The 17005-nt window shown below is 35.6% G+C and overlaps 1 protein-coding gene across 10 annotated transcripts in view; it reads right to left on the bottom strand.

Annotated features, from left to right (window-relative positions):
- Window positions 1–17005, bottom strand: part of MPDZ (multiple PDZ domain crumbs cell polarity complex component) — a 128249-nt gene that overhangs the window by 61370 nt on the left and 49874 nt on the right. For 7 of the 10 annotated variants that reach the window (XM_040962803.1, XM_040962806.1, XM_040962807.1 and 4 more), the window contains exons 14-20: window positions 16584–16748; window positions 14742–14924; window positions 13376–13585; window positions 11736–11852; window positions 9084–9251; window positions 1363–1647; window positions 982–1105 (exon numbers count right to left, since the gene is read on the bottom strand). In XM_040962803.1, the coding sequence (XP_040818737.1) occupies window positions 982–1105; window positions 1363–1647; window positions 9084–9251; window positions 11736–11852; window positions 13376–13585; window positions 14742–14924; window positions 16584–16748 (1252 nt within the window). The remainder of the gene's footprint in view (window positions 1–981; window positions 1106–1362; window positions 1648–9083; window positions 9252–11735; window positions 11853–13375; window positions 13586–14741; window positions 14925–16583; window positions 16749–17005) is intronic. The other 3 variants (XM_040962804.1, XM_040962805.1, XM_040962808.1) reach the window with 1 other exon arrangement.

Below are 17005 nucleotides of genomic sequence, written 5' to 3'. Positions count from 1 at the left end.
ATTTATTTAGCTTCTGTTGGGAAAACCCAGCCACAACCAAATGGAATAAAAAATCCAGGCTAGAGAGGCTTGGATCCCACTCCCACACGTAAGCTTTGGTGGATTCGTCTGCCAAAGTGTGCTTCAAGAAGGAACTTTAGATCCGATCAATATCTACTGATACAATGGTCTTGGTGGTCACTTCACAGAAGGACCTGGGTATACTATTTGGAACTTATCAGAGTCCGCAGATGGTCATTCAGACCAATTGATTTGTTATGTTATTTGTCAACAGCAAGCAGCAGGGATAGGGCTGTGCCATGTGACAGCTCAGTTCGATGAGACACAATTTGCATTGTCTAAATGTAGTTTTAGCTTTTGTGATTAGGATTTTTAATGCCACAGGAAGTCTTATTTGTCCAGCTTGAAGGGGTTTGTGATTATGATCCAGCAAGGAATATTTTACATGCAAAAGGACACAAAAACCCTGCCACTTGGGGAAAAAAAAACTTTTGAATCACATTTGTATGTTGATAGTGGCACACCTGGCTGTCTTTTTCATCTTATATTTCAGTGAATGAAAGAAATTAAACACAAACTGACTTATGCATAATTGGCAACATTCACAGAAACTAATAATTTACTTTTCCAAAGAATTTAGAATTCCAAATTGCTGACTTTTCATTTTTCTAAGAATTTCTTTTCTGATTTGCAGCTTCATACACAAACCATTCCTATATCTTTTACTAGAATGCAAATGAGGTTTGTGAATACTTTGAAATAATTAAGAGAATGAGTGATTTAAACTAGCACAAAGTAAACAAACCTGTTAGCCATTTCAAGAAAAATTGCAGGTGCCATGAAAAGAAAAGCCACTGAAAACTACAGGAAATGTCCTAATGTCTACTTTCTCATCTATGGCAAAGAGTTTGGAAAGCTACCACATTCAGTTTGAAACCTACCTTGTCAAGGGCAGTCAAATGTGAAAAACAGGGAACTTACCCAGGCTAGAATTGCCTTTTGCTGCAATAATAGTCTTCACAAAAGACTCTTTAGTTATATTTTGGAGCATGGCACACTCAGCACTGGAGACCAGGGAGCTCTCACTAGGCAAGTACTCAGGGCCCTGAGAGAAAGAAAAAGTCAATCACATGAAAAGGAAAACTAGACTTTGGAGTAGGATTTCAACACCACACGTGCTCTCATTGGTTGTGCTTGATTCAGCAAGAATCTATAACTAACGCAAGTTCATAGGTTGCCTGTGAAAATTTCCATGTCAGAAGAGCACTTGTTTATTTCAAATGAAGAGATCTATCAGAATACTGGAACCCTTCATGTCTCCCACATCACCACAGTATATAAACTACAGCTTTAAAATATTACCTTTTCAGTTGAATCAAGTAGCAAGGGAGAGGTAAGTTCTGCGCAGGATATAACTTCACTTGGTAAGTGAGACTCAGCCCAAGCTATTGTGTTTTCACATTTGTAGTGCTGTTCAACGGCATTTGCAGGTGTATATTCATTTAGGGTGAAGCCTGAAGCAGGCCCCATACTCAAGTCTACCGAAGCTGGAGTTTCATCCTTTCTTTGCAGCAGATTTTGTGTATAGAGCTCCTCCAAGGACATATGCAGATCAAGAACTGGATTGGAAGAATGCTCAATAATATCCTGGTGTTTAAAGAATAAAAAGTTTGGCTAGATGATACCAATATGTCTCATTATACCACCTCTTAACAATTGCTAAATTAAACATAAAGCTCAAGGCAATTGCTTATTACTCAAAAAGCATTAGCAACCATGGAACTTCTTCACTTAGAAGATTTTCTGTCTTTATTTCCATAAATACCCTTAAATGCATTACTTACAAATCACAATTTCACTTTCTACTCAATTATACTTGTCCTATTTACTGTACTTATGATTAGATGAAATATGCATTATTCACAAGTAAAATTATTCAGTGTTCAAGCCACACTGAAAAGCAAATAATTTATATTTCCAAATCTCACTTAAAATGTAATTCATGTCCACCCAATCTGAAGCTCCTAGTTATAATAAGGTCAGATCATTCTACAGTGTGACATTAATTAGATTCACAAGAGCCTCCAAGAGAACATTATTTTGAAAGGCATTTAGGAAAAATAGAAAGCCTTGCAAGTTCGGATTATAGGCAAAATGTCCTTCAACGATCGGGAGATATAACCATACTTAAGTGGCTCAACATAAATGTACAGCAAACCAGACTCCGCTATTCCCAATTCACACTTCACAGGGGAGTGAAGTGATAATTTCTACAATCCCCAGAAACACTACAAGTCTACAATTCCATACAATAAATGTATCTATTAACAACAGAGATGATGTGCCATGTGTGTTTTAGGCAGGCAACTGTTTTAAAACCTACTGTTGAGAAGACATAATAGTTTTCCCTTTGATATTCATGAATATTTTTAAGGCACAAATGTAGCATACACATGCATTTTCAAGTGAGATAATCAAGCCTTATAGATAAAAGCTGTGTACTCATATAGAGTACAATGTAAAAGATTTCCCTTTTGGATCCTAGTTCTGTTCTCCCCAGTAAAAACGGCCGTCATCAATCACATTTCTTTATGCATTCACATAATATATGCACAAATTCACTTGCTTACACTCACACAAACAATGCTATATACACAATTTAAAATCAGAACAAGCCCATATAACAAATAATAGCTTTTGCTTTTAAAATATCTCTATATCTTAACTATGAGAAATTCTCATAGTTATAAGTTATTCCTAAATATGAAAGACACCAGAATGCAGACTTCCGAGGCAGGCTGTCTGAGTTCAAGTCCTGAAACCACAACTATGTAAGCTTTGGCAAGCTACTCAAACATTCTATACCTTGTTTTTCTCTGCTATTAATCAGGAAAAATAATAGGACATTTAGAGAGGTCAGAGTTAAAGGCCCCAAAGCACTAAAAGTAGGCCTGATGTAACAGAAAATGTCCAATAACTGTTGGCTTATTGATGTGATTTAGTGTGCATCTTTGCTTACTTTTATGAAAATGTATTTACTACAAACTACATGAAGCAATACATCAACGAACAATGAAGATGCTCTTACACACTGTCAAATGTTTCTTTCAAAGAAGAAAATGTTGGGGAATTCAGTATAAATTTGGTCTAACAATTTTGTCTCATATCAGAGCACCTCCATACAATGCCAGGCTCCGACAGCTCGTTCCAGTTTCCTGTGAATGTAGACCTTAGGAGAATGGCAATTGGGTTCCTGCCAACAATATGGGAGACTTAGATCAGGTTTCTGCCTCCTGGTTTTGGTTCCTACCAGGAGCCCACATACAGTGAGTGAACCAGTGCATGAGAGCTCTGTTTGCCTCTCAAATAAATCATTAAAAAAAAAGAGGTAATATTAATGGAATAATCTTTCCAATCTAAGATTAGTTTACAACGTGATATATAAAAAGTATATCCATTAGCAACGACACATCATTTATCTCTGTTTCAATTTCTTTATGCACTTCAACTTTACATCCAGAGATTTTTACTTGTTCTTATCATTGAAATATTCTGAATATAAAGTATTTGTGATAAATAATACAAAACTCTTTTTTTGTCTTTTAATATATTTCGGAAGAAATTAATTCAATGTAACCAATTTTGACAAGCTATATTTTTGTGTGTGTTTCAGGATTTAATACATGGCTTCCACAAAAATGAAGTGATTTTTCTTACTTTTCTCCTGTTACAATAAATGTTTATTTTTCGATTTAACCATCTCAAATATGTTTCAAGATTATGTTAAGAGTCCTGTTTTTTTTCCTAAGTGGTTAACTTGATTTCTCCAACACAATGTGTGTATTCTACTGCTCTTCAATGAAAGTTGTTGCCTCTGAAATTATGAAATATTTCTGGTGCAAAGACGAGGTAGGAAGAATATGATACAAGTAATTAACATCATCAGTATCTTCAGGAACAAATGATAAGAATGTTTACTCCACCAGGTTTCTACAACCTAAACAATAAACAGTAGCTCATTCATTCGACTTTGATTATTACATTCTTGGGAAAAATAACAATGTACTTACTATAGAACTGGTTAGCTTCCTTACTCCTAAATTAGTTTCAGTAATTAGCAGTAAACCATACCCTCCACACATCAAATAAAGATAACAAATAACTCTTAGTCAGAAAACAGGTGAAATCGCCTGTTAATTGGGGTTGACTAAAAATGATACAACAAAATTTCCATGCATTATTCATGAAAGAGTTAAACAGAGACACACAGAAAAGAAATAGCTAATCAACACAGTAGACAACATATACCCACTTTAGAAACATTTCTGGTTGCCGAACAACCAACTGAATTTTATTTTTAAAAATCTTTGGGATCTGAAAGAAAAACAGTTCTTCACCCTTAAGATGTCCAAAAATAACTATAATTTTCCCCAGTGCAAACTGCATCCAAACTGAAGTTTTTGAAATCTCCATACTAACATGTGGTTACAAGTGATGTGTTTCTATATAAAAATACATATTTTTCTCCAACAGAAAAAGAGATGAGGTTAAATTAAAATGACAAATATACTTGGACAAATATTGTACTTCTGAAGTTCAGTGCCTATGTTAAGGTTAGGCAAAGGTACATTATTTCTCTCCAATAATGTATTTAAATAATACTTAATTGTTCACTGGCCATACTCTGTTTTTCTTCAATAAGTAAACTACCAGAGAATTCTTCTTGCACTTTAAAAAAACAAACTATGCTACAAGAATAGCTGCTCCAGCTTAGTACGACTTTTCCATCTGTCCTGAGAAGGGGGTATTTTCTCCAGCTTTCTACAGAGCCTACTATGGAAAAAGGCAGAAGCAACATTTTTTATATCTATGGGAGCCTGTAATGCTGTCACTAGGACTTTTTCAATCATTCATCATTATGACTAGAGCAATTTAATTTTTTTAGATTAACTCCTTCTCAAAAAAATCATAAATTCAGATGTGAACACCGCAATATTTTATACGAGCAAATGATACTGCAGTAGGATTTGCAGGAATACATTCTTTAAAGTTTTGGAATCTATTAGTCATACTTGAAGTACAGGTTGCAAAGGAAAGTTTCTACCCTGACAAACACTGATTTTAATCTGCAGCAGAATCAATCAGTAGAATCATCTCCAGGCAAAACACACATTCAAAAGTGAGGGATACACACTCTGTTGGCAACAATTTCAACCCTGGTGACAGTGAGACTACAGGTAAACAGAGCAGGGAAGCAAGGAGGTGCAGATAAGTAGAAATGGAGACTCATTTTGCAATTATCAAATCCATACTAGTTGTATTTTTAAATCAAAACAGGAAAATCAGAAAGCAAGCTTCTGTTCCCATAAAACCATGTTGAGCTCTTAAACAAAAGTCTACAAACGTTTCTGTCTGGAAAATACTTATTTCTGCATTTTTGTGTTTTTTAAAGTAACAGGAAAGAAGACATAAAAAGACCAATTAAAATATGAAATCTGAAACCACAAGAAGACCACTGGCGATAGCTTTGTCACTTATAAAACACGCATTTAAGTGATCTGCCTGCATTGACCCTACTATCAAACAAGTAAGTACATTCAAGTTGTTAATAATTAATCAAATTAAGTAAATGTGAACTCTTTTATGATGGGCAGTACCAATGCATGGGTGGCTACAGCCCTGTGGCGTGTAAGCTGTGATATATTCATGAAGTCCACCCTGAAGAATGAGACTTCTCAGTGTGATGGGCCAGGTGATAAGTTTTTGCATACTGACCAAAGTCAAAAGAGCTCTGCTATAGTTGGCAAATTGACCCAGGTGTCCCCCAAAATGCTCATGTGTCGAAAGATTGGTCCCCAAAGTCTTACATAAGTGGTTAATGGGGTCATGAGTAAAGATGGAAGCCTCAGCCAAGTATACTGTCTGATGTTTGGGTGGAAGCTGCTATAATCAAATCACCGTTACTTCATAAGTACACACAAGGGACACGGGAAACCCGTGTGTTCTCCATCTCTCCTTCCCGGCCGGACATGTGATTGTTTTCTTTGTTCACACACTGTCACCCTCTGGTTCCTCCACATTGCAGAATCAACACAGTCCCCTTGATCCCAAGCTGTGAACCTGCAACCACAATACCCCAGAATAAAACTCCTATTTATGCTAGCTTCTCTAAGACATTTTACTTAGAGCAATGAAAGACTGACTACCACAGCTTCTCTTTAGAGAAGGGCAGGAAAATCGTAACTCCAAAACCAGCTGCCAGTTAGGATCACAAGATTGGGGCAGCTGCAAAGTGGCTGCTTTGGGCTCTTATGTTCAGCTTGAGTCCTATCTTAGCTGCACTTTAGATTCAGCTCCCTGCCAATATACCTGGGAGCAGCATATAATGGCCCAAACACTTGAATGCTTGGGTCCACACAGGAGACTCAGATGCAGCTGCTGGTTCCTGTCATCCGCCATCTCTAGCTGCCTGTCTGGTGTGGCCACTTGAGGACTGGCAGATACAAATTCCCTTGTGCTGCTTCACCCACCTTTTTACTCTGTGTTTCAAACAGATCTTAAAACAAACAAACAAACAAACAAAAAAAACACATCACTATATACTAAGGGAACTGAATAATTCGAAGACTAAATAAGATCCTCCCCCTCTATTCTTTCAAAATATTTTGGGGACATTATTTTAAACATATTTGTATATTATGTGCTTGCATATATACTATCTAACAAACATGTTTAAATAATCTTATGTAATATCTGGTTTTTTATATATATTTTTATTTTTATTTGAAAGGCGGATATACTGAGAGGAAGAGAGACAGAGAGTAAGAGCTTCCATCCCAAGTAACCTCAATGGCTGGAGCTGAACCAATCCAAAGCCAGGAGCCAGGAGCTCTTCCGGGTCTCCCACCTGGGTGTAGGGTCCCAAGGCTTTGGGCTGTCTGCCACTGCTTTCCCAGGCTACAAGCAGGGAGCTGGAAGGGAAGCAGGGCCACCGGGATTAGAACTGGTGCCCATGTGGAATCCCAGCACATGCAAGGACTTTAACCACAACACTATGGCACTGGGCTTGTAATATCTGGTTTTATGTTATTAATTAGAAAATTTTGATACTAGGTCATTCTTATCTAACAAAGAAGGCAATTCTAAATTTCATAACAAATTACCACTTTGTCCTAAAAATACAGTACAAAAAAACCCCCAGGGAAACCATATACTAATATTTTTATTTCCATTAAAATTTCTAGCAAAACTGTAGGTAGTAAAAAAGGTGCCACCAAAAAAAAAAAAGAGCTAGCAAAAATTACATTGCAGATTTTTCATGATGTTGTAATGATCCTACTTTCTAAGAAAACTGAACACACACAGGAGTCTCATGATGTGTTTTAAAACACTCTCATTAATGTCTTCTTTGTTGTTTTGTAGTTTAAGTTTTTCAGTTGATAGCCCAGCTTGCCAAAATTTGCTTCAACAAAAGAGTAAACTGCTTGGGGGAAAAAAAAAAGGCAGGCAAACAGACTAGAGTAAGCCAATATGTTGCGCTGCACACAGCCAGCATTTGCCCTGTAAAATATATGCTTCTCAGTATGCACATTGCGTAATCCCTTTAAGTAACAATTACTAAGTTAAACAATGCAATCTGTCCCACTGGCAAGAAGTGTGCTATGCAGTAGATTAGGGGATCCCATTAGGAGATGAACTCTGCTTCCAGCCCTGAGGCCCATAAAGATTGAACACATTCCAGACAGGACACAGCCAGTCAGTCTGTCTCAGGTGTGGTGGAAGAGCAGCAGCTGTTCCACTCAAGATTATACTTTACAAACCAATTCAAGGAATTGCCCGGCATCATATGCGAGTGTAGCAGGTGCACCTCAGACATAAAAAGAAAATGTTTGAAAATGCTCTGGCCAAAAAAAGTATTTATTAATCAAAAAATAAAGAAAACCTACACAGAGATGCTACTTCACAATACATTCTTCACAATACAACACAGGCTCACTGAACTCAGTCTTAACAGAATCCAAGTATTTAAGAAACAGCATTGTCCAATTTAATTGTTAAGTTTTATTTTTTGCCATATTTCTAATGTGGAGAAATAAAGAAGATATACTCATATTATTTTTTGCTCAAATTTGTAAGAACTATTTTATCATATGTTATTCATGCTTCTAAAATGATATATTAAACATACAGTTAAATTGCCATGCTTTGTTTTAATCTCCAGGGGTAACTTCTTTCCTGAACATCTTTAGATTTTATTACACAAAAGTATACACATACTAAAACGTATGTATTAAATTACTGCATATATCAATTTCCACAAAACACAATTATAAAAAAAAACTGATATAAAAATGGCCAAAAGTTCATTACAACACACTATTTTACACCCAGAAGACTGGACAGATTCTAAAACATTACTTATTGAACATTATACACTGTACACTATGGCATTTTTATCAATCATTTATATATAAAATATGCATATCAAAGATATGTCAAGTAGTAAGTACACTCATCATTCATATCCAGTAAACACTTTGTCATTCACTGTTATTTTTGTGTAAAATCTTTTATATCATTTTAGAGTGAAGATATATTACAGCTAAAGTTTATAAATATTAAAACATGAAATATTTTACACTCTAATTTTCTATATGGCAATTTTAAAAACAATGAAGATCATAATTTTAGAATGACTGATTTGTGGCTGTTGCTGAAGGACAATACTATGGTGGTAAAATGAGGTGGGGGGAAAATGAGGGGTGGACGGCGAAATCCTGTCCCTAGGGAATCATATCATGAAAGATAAAAATACATACTAAAAGCACAATCTAAGAAGTCCTGCTAATTAAAACTTTTCTTTTTGACACAAAAACTTAATTGAAGCTTAGACAGATACTGTCTCGCAGATAGGAGAGTTCAATAGTACCCCCCACAAATTTTGAAAGACACTCAAACATCACTTAAGTGAAACTGCTCTTTACAAATCTTTGTCTAGAGAAATTCACTGCCTCTAACATGCTACTCACACAATTCCACATTAACACAGGCCTCTGCAAAATGGAAAGAGATTTTCTCTGTACCTTGGGAGGAGATGGTGGAAGCGAGGGACTATAGTTTAGGCCGTCTCCACAAACACTGCCATGCAGAGATAAAACAGGAGCTGGAGCAGAGTAGATGCTGTCATTATCCGGAGAGTACTGCGACTCAAATGTGGACTCATCCACCAAGTCAGCATCATGTGTGTCCACCTGAAAGAAGACAGTAATATCAGTCAGGAATCCAGTTCCAGTACCAGTGTGTCAGTCTCCCCTTGAGACAAAAAAGCTTATGAACAGTAGTGTGTGTGTGTGTGTGTGTGTGTGTGTGTGTGTGTGTGTGTGTGTGTGCGCGCGCGCGCACCTGCCCTGTTTTCTGTATGCCCTCTCTCCACCCTCGTCCAGACATCACAGAATGAATACTACAATGGAACAAAGAATGACTGCCCATCTCCTGCAGAGGGTACTGGCCTTGAAGACTATATTATTCCATCAATAAAAGTGCAATAAGTCTCAACAAACAAAAGGCTTGGATCAATTCTAAATTTAAATAGTCTATATGTTAAGGAAAATATTTACTTTTTCTAATTAACATGCCAGTTCTTAGCAATTTTCTAATAACACAAATGAGGTCATCACCATCCCTATTCAAAGCCTAACTCATCGAGGCCCTTCCTTAGAGATATATGTTAACCTCACTGAAAATAAATTTCTGGGTAAATTATCTTTAACTAGATTTTGAAACTACTCAAGTTGCAGAAACCAGAGAGAGAATCTGCAACTTTATGCTAAAATTATACTAACAAGGAACCTAATTATGATTTGGTAATGGGTGAGATTTTAAGTTACAAACCTATGTTAGAAAACTCATACAGAATGAGATAATTTCACTAAATATTAACATACAAATTCTAGTACTATCTTACGTAGCAGATCCAAAAGAATTAAATCAAAATGAACCTGATTATCTTCCTGCAGTGCTCTCATAGTCAAACCTTAGAAAAGGCAGAAAACAATTAATTCTACCTATCTTTGATAGCAACAGTATTTTCTGTCTTGAATCTTGATGGCAAAATCCCATATGTTCTATCTCTTCTTTGTGCCAGAAACCAGAATACTGTAACTTTACACTAAATCAAATTTTATTTAAGTGTTAAATATGCAAATTTACTAGTTTCAAATTGACATGTTCATATTCAACAGTGGCTCACTGTTTGGAGGCTTCCTCTTCTAAATGTACATTCTGTACAACATTCCAGGTAATAAAAACTTAGCCTTTGCTGTCTAGATAAATAGTATCAAGTAAGGCTTGTGCCATGGATTACAACAAATATTTACACTGAAAAATGTATGCCTCAACATGATTTGATAACTTACTGATATCTCAGAAACTTAGCAGAGTTCTTGGTAACTATTTCAGTCAGTTATTGTAGGATTGCACTAGGAGAGCCACCAGTAGTTGAATTAGCCACCCATTATTACTGATTGCTATGCTTATTCCAAGATATGAACTTGCATCCAGTGGCACTGATCCTTTTGATTGATATTCTAGAGTAAGTGTTGCCTTTTTATCTTTTTGACATTTCAAAAAGAATTTGGAAGTCAGGTATTATTTAGCTAATAGTACTCAACATAGCTCATAGCATACTGGTCTTGTTTTGAAGTGCTAACATATGCCCATGAAGATTAGAGCCAAAAGGTATACAGCATGTTAAGCATTATGTTAAATTATTGCATTCACTGTAACATGCACATAACTTTCCAAATGGCTATTTCAAGAATTGCACTTAAAAATATTAACAGAAAGAATTGTCTCTCCCAAAATGATATTACCAAAATGAATGTAGAATCAAAGAAATAATTCACACTCTGGTTCAAACCGAGATGTGCATAATCAGCTATAAAAACATAATGAAGAATTTCACAGGTCTTAAATCTCTTCTAGACAAACACTCAAGTCTGTAAAAAGCAGGGCATAGTTAGGTGTCGAGCTTTAATGGTGGGAGTGATGTGAATAAGAAATATAATTAAGTGTGTTGCATCAAAGTCATGTGCATATTTACATCTGGTAGATGATACTGTTCTTTAATTATCAACAGCACTTTTCCATCTACCTAAGGTTTTACAGAAAGAGATAATTAAATATTTAATCCTAATCAATGATTTTATAAAAAGCAAGCAGAAACAAAATCTGTATTTTTGGTTTTCTAGTAAATCATTTAGGTCTACACACTTCTATTTATAGAATAAATGAGTGACAATAAGTGAATCAATTAATATGATTTTATGCTATCAATGTTTAAAAAGAAGATGTACCTACCACTTCTTTTAAAGGTAGCTGAAATATTGACTTACGCCTGAAAATAGCTAAAGAATGCATGGAAATACATTGGCATAAAATCAGAACAAACAAGTGTTCTAAATAGCTTTAGTTATGATATAAAGACAAATTATACATGTTGATCAGTGCAGTTTTAATTGAATTTTCTCCACAGACCAACATACACTCATAATATATTCCATATATACGTATATATATATGCATATATACATATTTATGACTTTTTAAACCATGAGAACCATTTGAGTTGACCATAACAGTTTTGCTTTCAAAATTACAAAATCTCTTCAGCATATTCTGGAAGGCAAATCAAGACAAAGACTTGTGAAGAAAGCTTGAGAAGCGTCTCCACTAACCAGAGCCAAGTCAGCCCTGAAGAGGGCTGCGTCAGTCAGCCCCTCATCCTCACTGGAGTGTGGTGGATACAGAAAGGACTCCTCCTTAGCAGAGACGTAACCTTCTTCTGGTGAAAGCTGCAGGGATAACACAGTGTGAGGACCAGTTCCAAGAAAAGAGAGAACAGTGAAGGGGAGACAGAGAAGAAAGGGAACAGGAGGAGAGAAGAGAAAAACAACAGGACAGTTCTGAAATGATCACATGATTTTATATAGAACAATGAGCAAGAAATTTGCTATTCATATTAAGCATTTTACTCCCATAAGATTCAACGAGGATATTAATCCCAATGGGAACAACATGTTTTTGATGAGAATCTTCCTTCTAAGTGTTTTTCATTCTTCTTACAAAAGCTTAACAAGATCAGCAATTTATAAAAGTCTTATGGTGATCTTCTGGTTATTTTTACCTACCACATATTCTAGCCAAACAATGGCATCCTGAAAAATAAAGCAAGTCTTAGGTGTTAAGACATCAAAGAAGCTGCAGAAGAGGAAAGCAAGAAATGTAGATTACTCCACAAGGAATGTTCTGTGATCCCTGCTTTGCTTACAAACAAAGCAAAAGAGAGAGAACACTCTACATCTGTCTTCTGCTCTAAGCTATTAAATTGTGACTTTGATCACACTAACCTCAAACTTAAAACATCTTTTTCCATCTCAGAAAAGATGGACTAAAATATTTACAGAATTTTCTGGTCTATATCACACTGTATCAGCAATATACATAAAGTATTGCTGTGAACAAAATGTTCCCTTTCCTTCTTACCTAATTTTTCCCTTTTTTCTTAAGTATATTTTCATAGGTTCTGAAATACTTTGCAGAATAAAAAGTGATACATGAATAAATTATATTTAGATATATGGACTATGTTTATTTGAACAAATTCATAACAGTTAATGAATCACTTTTGTTGTTTATGTAAACTGAGCTATTTGAATTTTTTTCCTAAAGAGAAGGTATATTTACCCTTTCATTTAAACAATAATCATATGCCAGGAAAAAATCACAAATCTAACTCAATTTCAACATAATCCAGAGACTGGTACACAGTGCAATCACTATAAATAATGAAATAGCATACTTGCATTAGTTGCTTCAATTATTACTGCGTGGACCCATGCCCTATTGGGAGCAGTGCCATAAAATGAGGAGCCCATTTTACAAAGTTGAATTCCCTGCTGTAATTTATTAGACAACAAATGGGTTGTAACCAACAGAATTCAGGAACTTGAGACTCTCTGAGAGAGATCCTACTAGACTCCTGGGATCAAAGACTCTACTGTTAGATATCAATCTTATTAAATTTTCAATACCCCATCAAACTGCTGTTTTCATATTTTACATGCTATTTCTTTCAAATACTTGATCCTGCATTTATTAATTCTTATAATGAAATGAAAAAAGTCAAAAACAATCACAAAGTCACTTTCTATTTCTTTTTTTCTTTTTAAAAGTGTTACTGAAAATGAAATCTTCTTCCCCATGTGGCCAGTGACCACACTGAAGACCTAAGGTCATCATTCAATCACAAGAACACTTGTCATATACATTTTATTTGACCTATCTAAAAAGAAATCAATACAATCAAAATTCTTACAGGTAAAGGCTTAGCAACTCCTATTCTCACAGTGCCTGAGGGTGCCCCCTTTAGCGTCTCCACAGCTTCTTCAAGACTGCTGTTTTCCAAGTTCACGTCATTGACAAACATGAGTCGGTCTCCAGGAAGCAGGCGTCCATCTTTTTCAGCAATGCCACCAGGCACCAAAGAACGAATTACAATCACAGTGCTTGCTGGATCAATTGGATCCTAAGGCAATGGAAAAGTAAAGAGAACTCAGTTACCCTGCAGTGTGTTTTTATTTTACTACATGTCTATTCTGAAGTATAAAGGATGAATAATCATTTCGAATACCTTAAAAGAGTTCATATAAAACTTCTAATGAATTCTATGGGCTAAGGTTTTTTTTTTCCTTTTCAGAGTTTCTATACAGTTCACTGCAATCAATGGGACCTCATTTGCTAACAATTCTGAATTACAATTTTAATTATTTGACCAGTTTCAATTTTGTGTGATGTTATATTTTTATTGTCATGATGGTGACACACATCTAACAGGTTGTAAGATGGAAAAGAACCATAATGACAAGTCTGTAGCTGCCATTTGAGGCTAAATATCAGGTGTATTAATTATGAACCATAATTGTTAAATAGGATGTAAGCATATGGAACATCAACTTTCCACCAGACTTGAGTGTAACGAAGCTATGACCTGTATGTTTGAATTGAAGAAGCATGGAAAGAAGCCACATAGTATTTGCTGATGCAGTGTTTTCATTTGCACAGCAACCTTCACATCAGAACAAGACTCCAGAATCAGGTCCCGTGCAAACAGTTCCCTGGAGTCATCTCAGTTGCCTTTCTGTTCAGTACCACTGACAGGAGCAACAGCTGCACTCCACGGGACAGCTTCCAACATGGCCTCATTTGCTCAGCACAGAACACAATTCAGGTAAGGCCACAGACCGCAGGTGGCCAATCTGAACACTCATGAATTCAATACAGTCACGGGAATATCAGAACTCGCAGTATAATATGTACTATTAACAGCTAATAAAACAGATAATATTGCAGATTTATATTAAGACATGACTCAACAATTAAGAGCATGCAAATAAAATTTCTTCTGCAAATAACCCCCAGCAAATTGTATTTCCGTGATAATTCTGAAATACATTCTGCATGTTCTTCAAAATACCATGAGTTCAAATATTAAAACACTAGTTGAATTCCATGTTAAAAGAAATTCATTATGATAATCAATAAATCATAGATGGATATTTTGGAAGATAAAAAACAGCTGATGATTTTTCTAAGATTTTTACTTTTTCCTCTGACATCAGCACTATCCCTTTTAGCATCCCTTCTCTTTGTATGAGACATGCTTAAAGGTAGCATTTATTTACCTGGTAATCTAAAATGCTAAAACCAAGTCCTTTGCTCCCTTTCTCCAGCTCAATGTACTGAACGCCAGCCTCCCACATTGCCAAGGGCGCAGGACCCTCCTCTGTGTTCGGGACCACCGCAGGCACCTCCACCGGATCCTCTGTCTCCGAAGATCCGATGAACTCGCCTAGATCAACGTGAGGCTGCAGAACAGACCAGACAGCTCTTATTTCGGAGACACTAGACCGGCAGACACACATATCAGCATTACTGGGGGAAAAAAAAGAGTTCCCTAGCTTTTGTCCTGAACAAAACATTCTCAAATGACCAACAGCTTGTCTTGAAATCTTTAGGAAATAAAGTGAGAAGTACGGAAAGTTGCTAAAAAGGAAGAAACATCTAATTAGTAACAAGAATTTAAAACACATGTTCCAAAGTCTCCTTTTAAAACATACCAGCATGATTCTGCATGATTTTCAGATTTACCTGTATAGTCAGAAAAATGAGGTCAGCTATTTGGCTGTTAAATGAAAAGCACTCCTAGCATAAATAAGAAAGGTTCAAGAGAAAGGGGGAAAATGTAAACACTTCGTATTGTAGCCAAGTAAGGCTTCCAACATGCTATCATTTTTGCACAGGGTTATTTCCTTAATAAAGTAAGGTATACAATGGAAACACATTCCATTTCAAATGAGATTTACCTAGACTTGAAGCTTATGTCTATGACTTTTATATACATTACCCCAACACAGTCATTTTTGAAGTTTAAACAAGATAACATCTATATAAAGAACCTGATATAGAAACAAGGATTCAAAATGCTAGCTTCTTTCACTATCAGAATTTGTACACTATTTTTGCACTTAATTTTTATACAACCAAGAATATGAATAAAAATCTTTCCACATGCTTTATACCATATAAATATTGATTTTAAATATGTGGTGCTACTCTCTGAGTGTTGTGTGATTGGGAACTTTTTCTTGTCCTACCCTAATTATCCAAATGTATATTAAACTATATACTTTATTCTTCAAGGTTTTCAAAATTAGTCTATTGTACTGATTCCTTCAGCAAAAATGTAAATCAAATCAGTATCATCTCTCATTGTAGTTCAAATGAGATTAGACTATAAAATATGCAAACTCTAAATCCTAAGTTTAGATACTCTGTAGTCTGGAAGAGGGTAATTAGACCCATGTCTTGACATTTTGATCTAAATGGAAAAGAATAATCAAATAAGAAAGTCAAAGTTCCTGAATGTAACAGAAAATTACCTGATATGTGGCATTATTTGTTCAAGCTTATGACACTTTAAAAGTACAATATCCAAATAAACAAAATCAATACAAAAAAATTTTTAAAAGCCCCTATTTTAGTCATTCACTCAGCAGCAACTGTGTGCCAGACACTGAATTGAGTGTAACATCAACATATTTTTCCAAATAAGAACCACATATGTAAAGGTCAGATCCTAAAAATGATACCAATATAAGCACCTATTTAGCAGAAATGTTGCAAGAAAGCCATACAAGAACTAGTGTGCAATGGTACCTACTGTCAGTATATCATGTAGCTTGCCTAACAGCCATCTGAAATAGGTATCTTGATTAATATCTTACAACACAGAAGACTGAGGTTTATGAAGATGAAATATGACTTGTCCAAGGTTACACAGCTACAAAGCATCAAATCTGACTGAAACCCATTTCCATCTGACTTCCAGGTCTAACCTTATAAGCCACTGGATATGTGATGAAATCAAATGCCAAAGGGAGAGAAAGAAGCTCAAAAGAAATGTTAATGCCATTTGGCCTCTTCTGTATGCATTCATATTAGTCTCACATCTTTAAACATGATACCTTTTCTGTTAGTTCAATATCACATAAGTCCAGGGTACCCAGCTCTGACTGGGTCGTGGGTGGTACAGTTCGACGACAGCACACCATTGTCACTTCTATAGGCAGTTCTTTTAAAATATTGACCACATCTTGGTGATTTTCCCCAAGCAAAGTGATGCCATTCACCTGTGGGAAAAGACACATAAAAAACAGTGACAGTATGAATACTCTTTTGAAAATTTCTTGTTTAATAAACCTTATGATGATGACAGGTGAGATCTTTGGAAGGACCATTGAAAACATTTTCCATGAAAGTTTACAGTTTATTGGAACTGGAATTACCAGAAACTGCATTGGCAGAAAGCTACCAGCTTTCAGCCATATTTGGTCTTCTAGTGAAGAAAATCAGGAAGAAAGAGCTAATAAAACTATTTTCAAAGGAA

The sequence above is a fragment of the Ochotona curzoniae genome, unplaced genomic scaffold (assembly GCF_017591425.1).
Source record: "Ochotona curzoniae isolate NIBS_2020 unplaced genomic scaffold, NIBS_Ocur_1.0 scaffold_3208, whole genome shotgun sequence".
NCBI classification, from domain to species: Eukaryota; Metazoa; Chordata; class Mammalia; order Lagomorpha; family Ochotonidae; genus Ochotona; species Ochotona curzoniae.
This window is presented reverse-complemented; position numbering and strand designations above follow the sequence as displayed.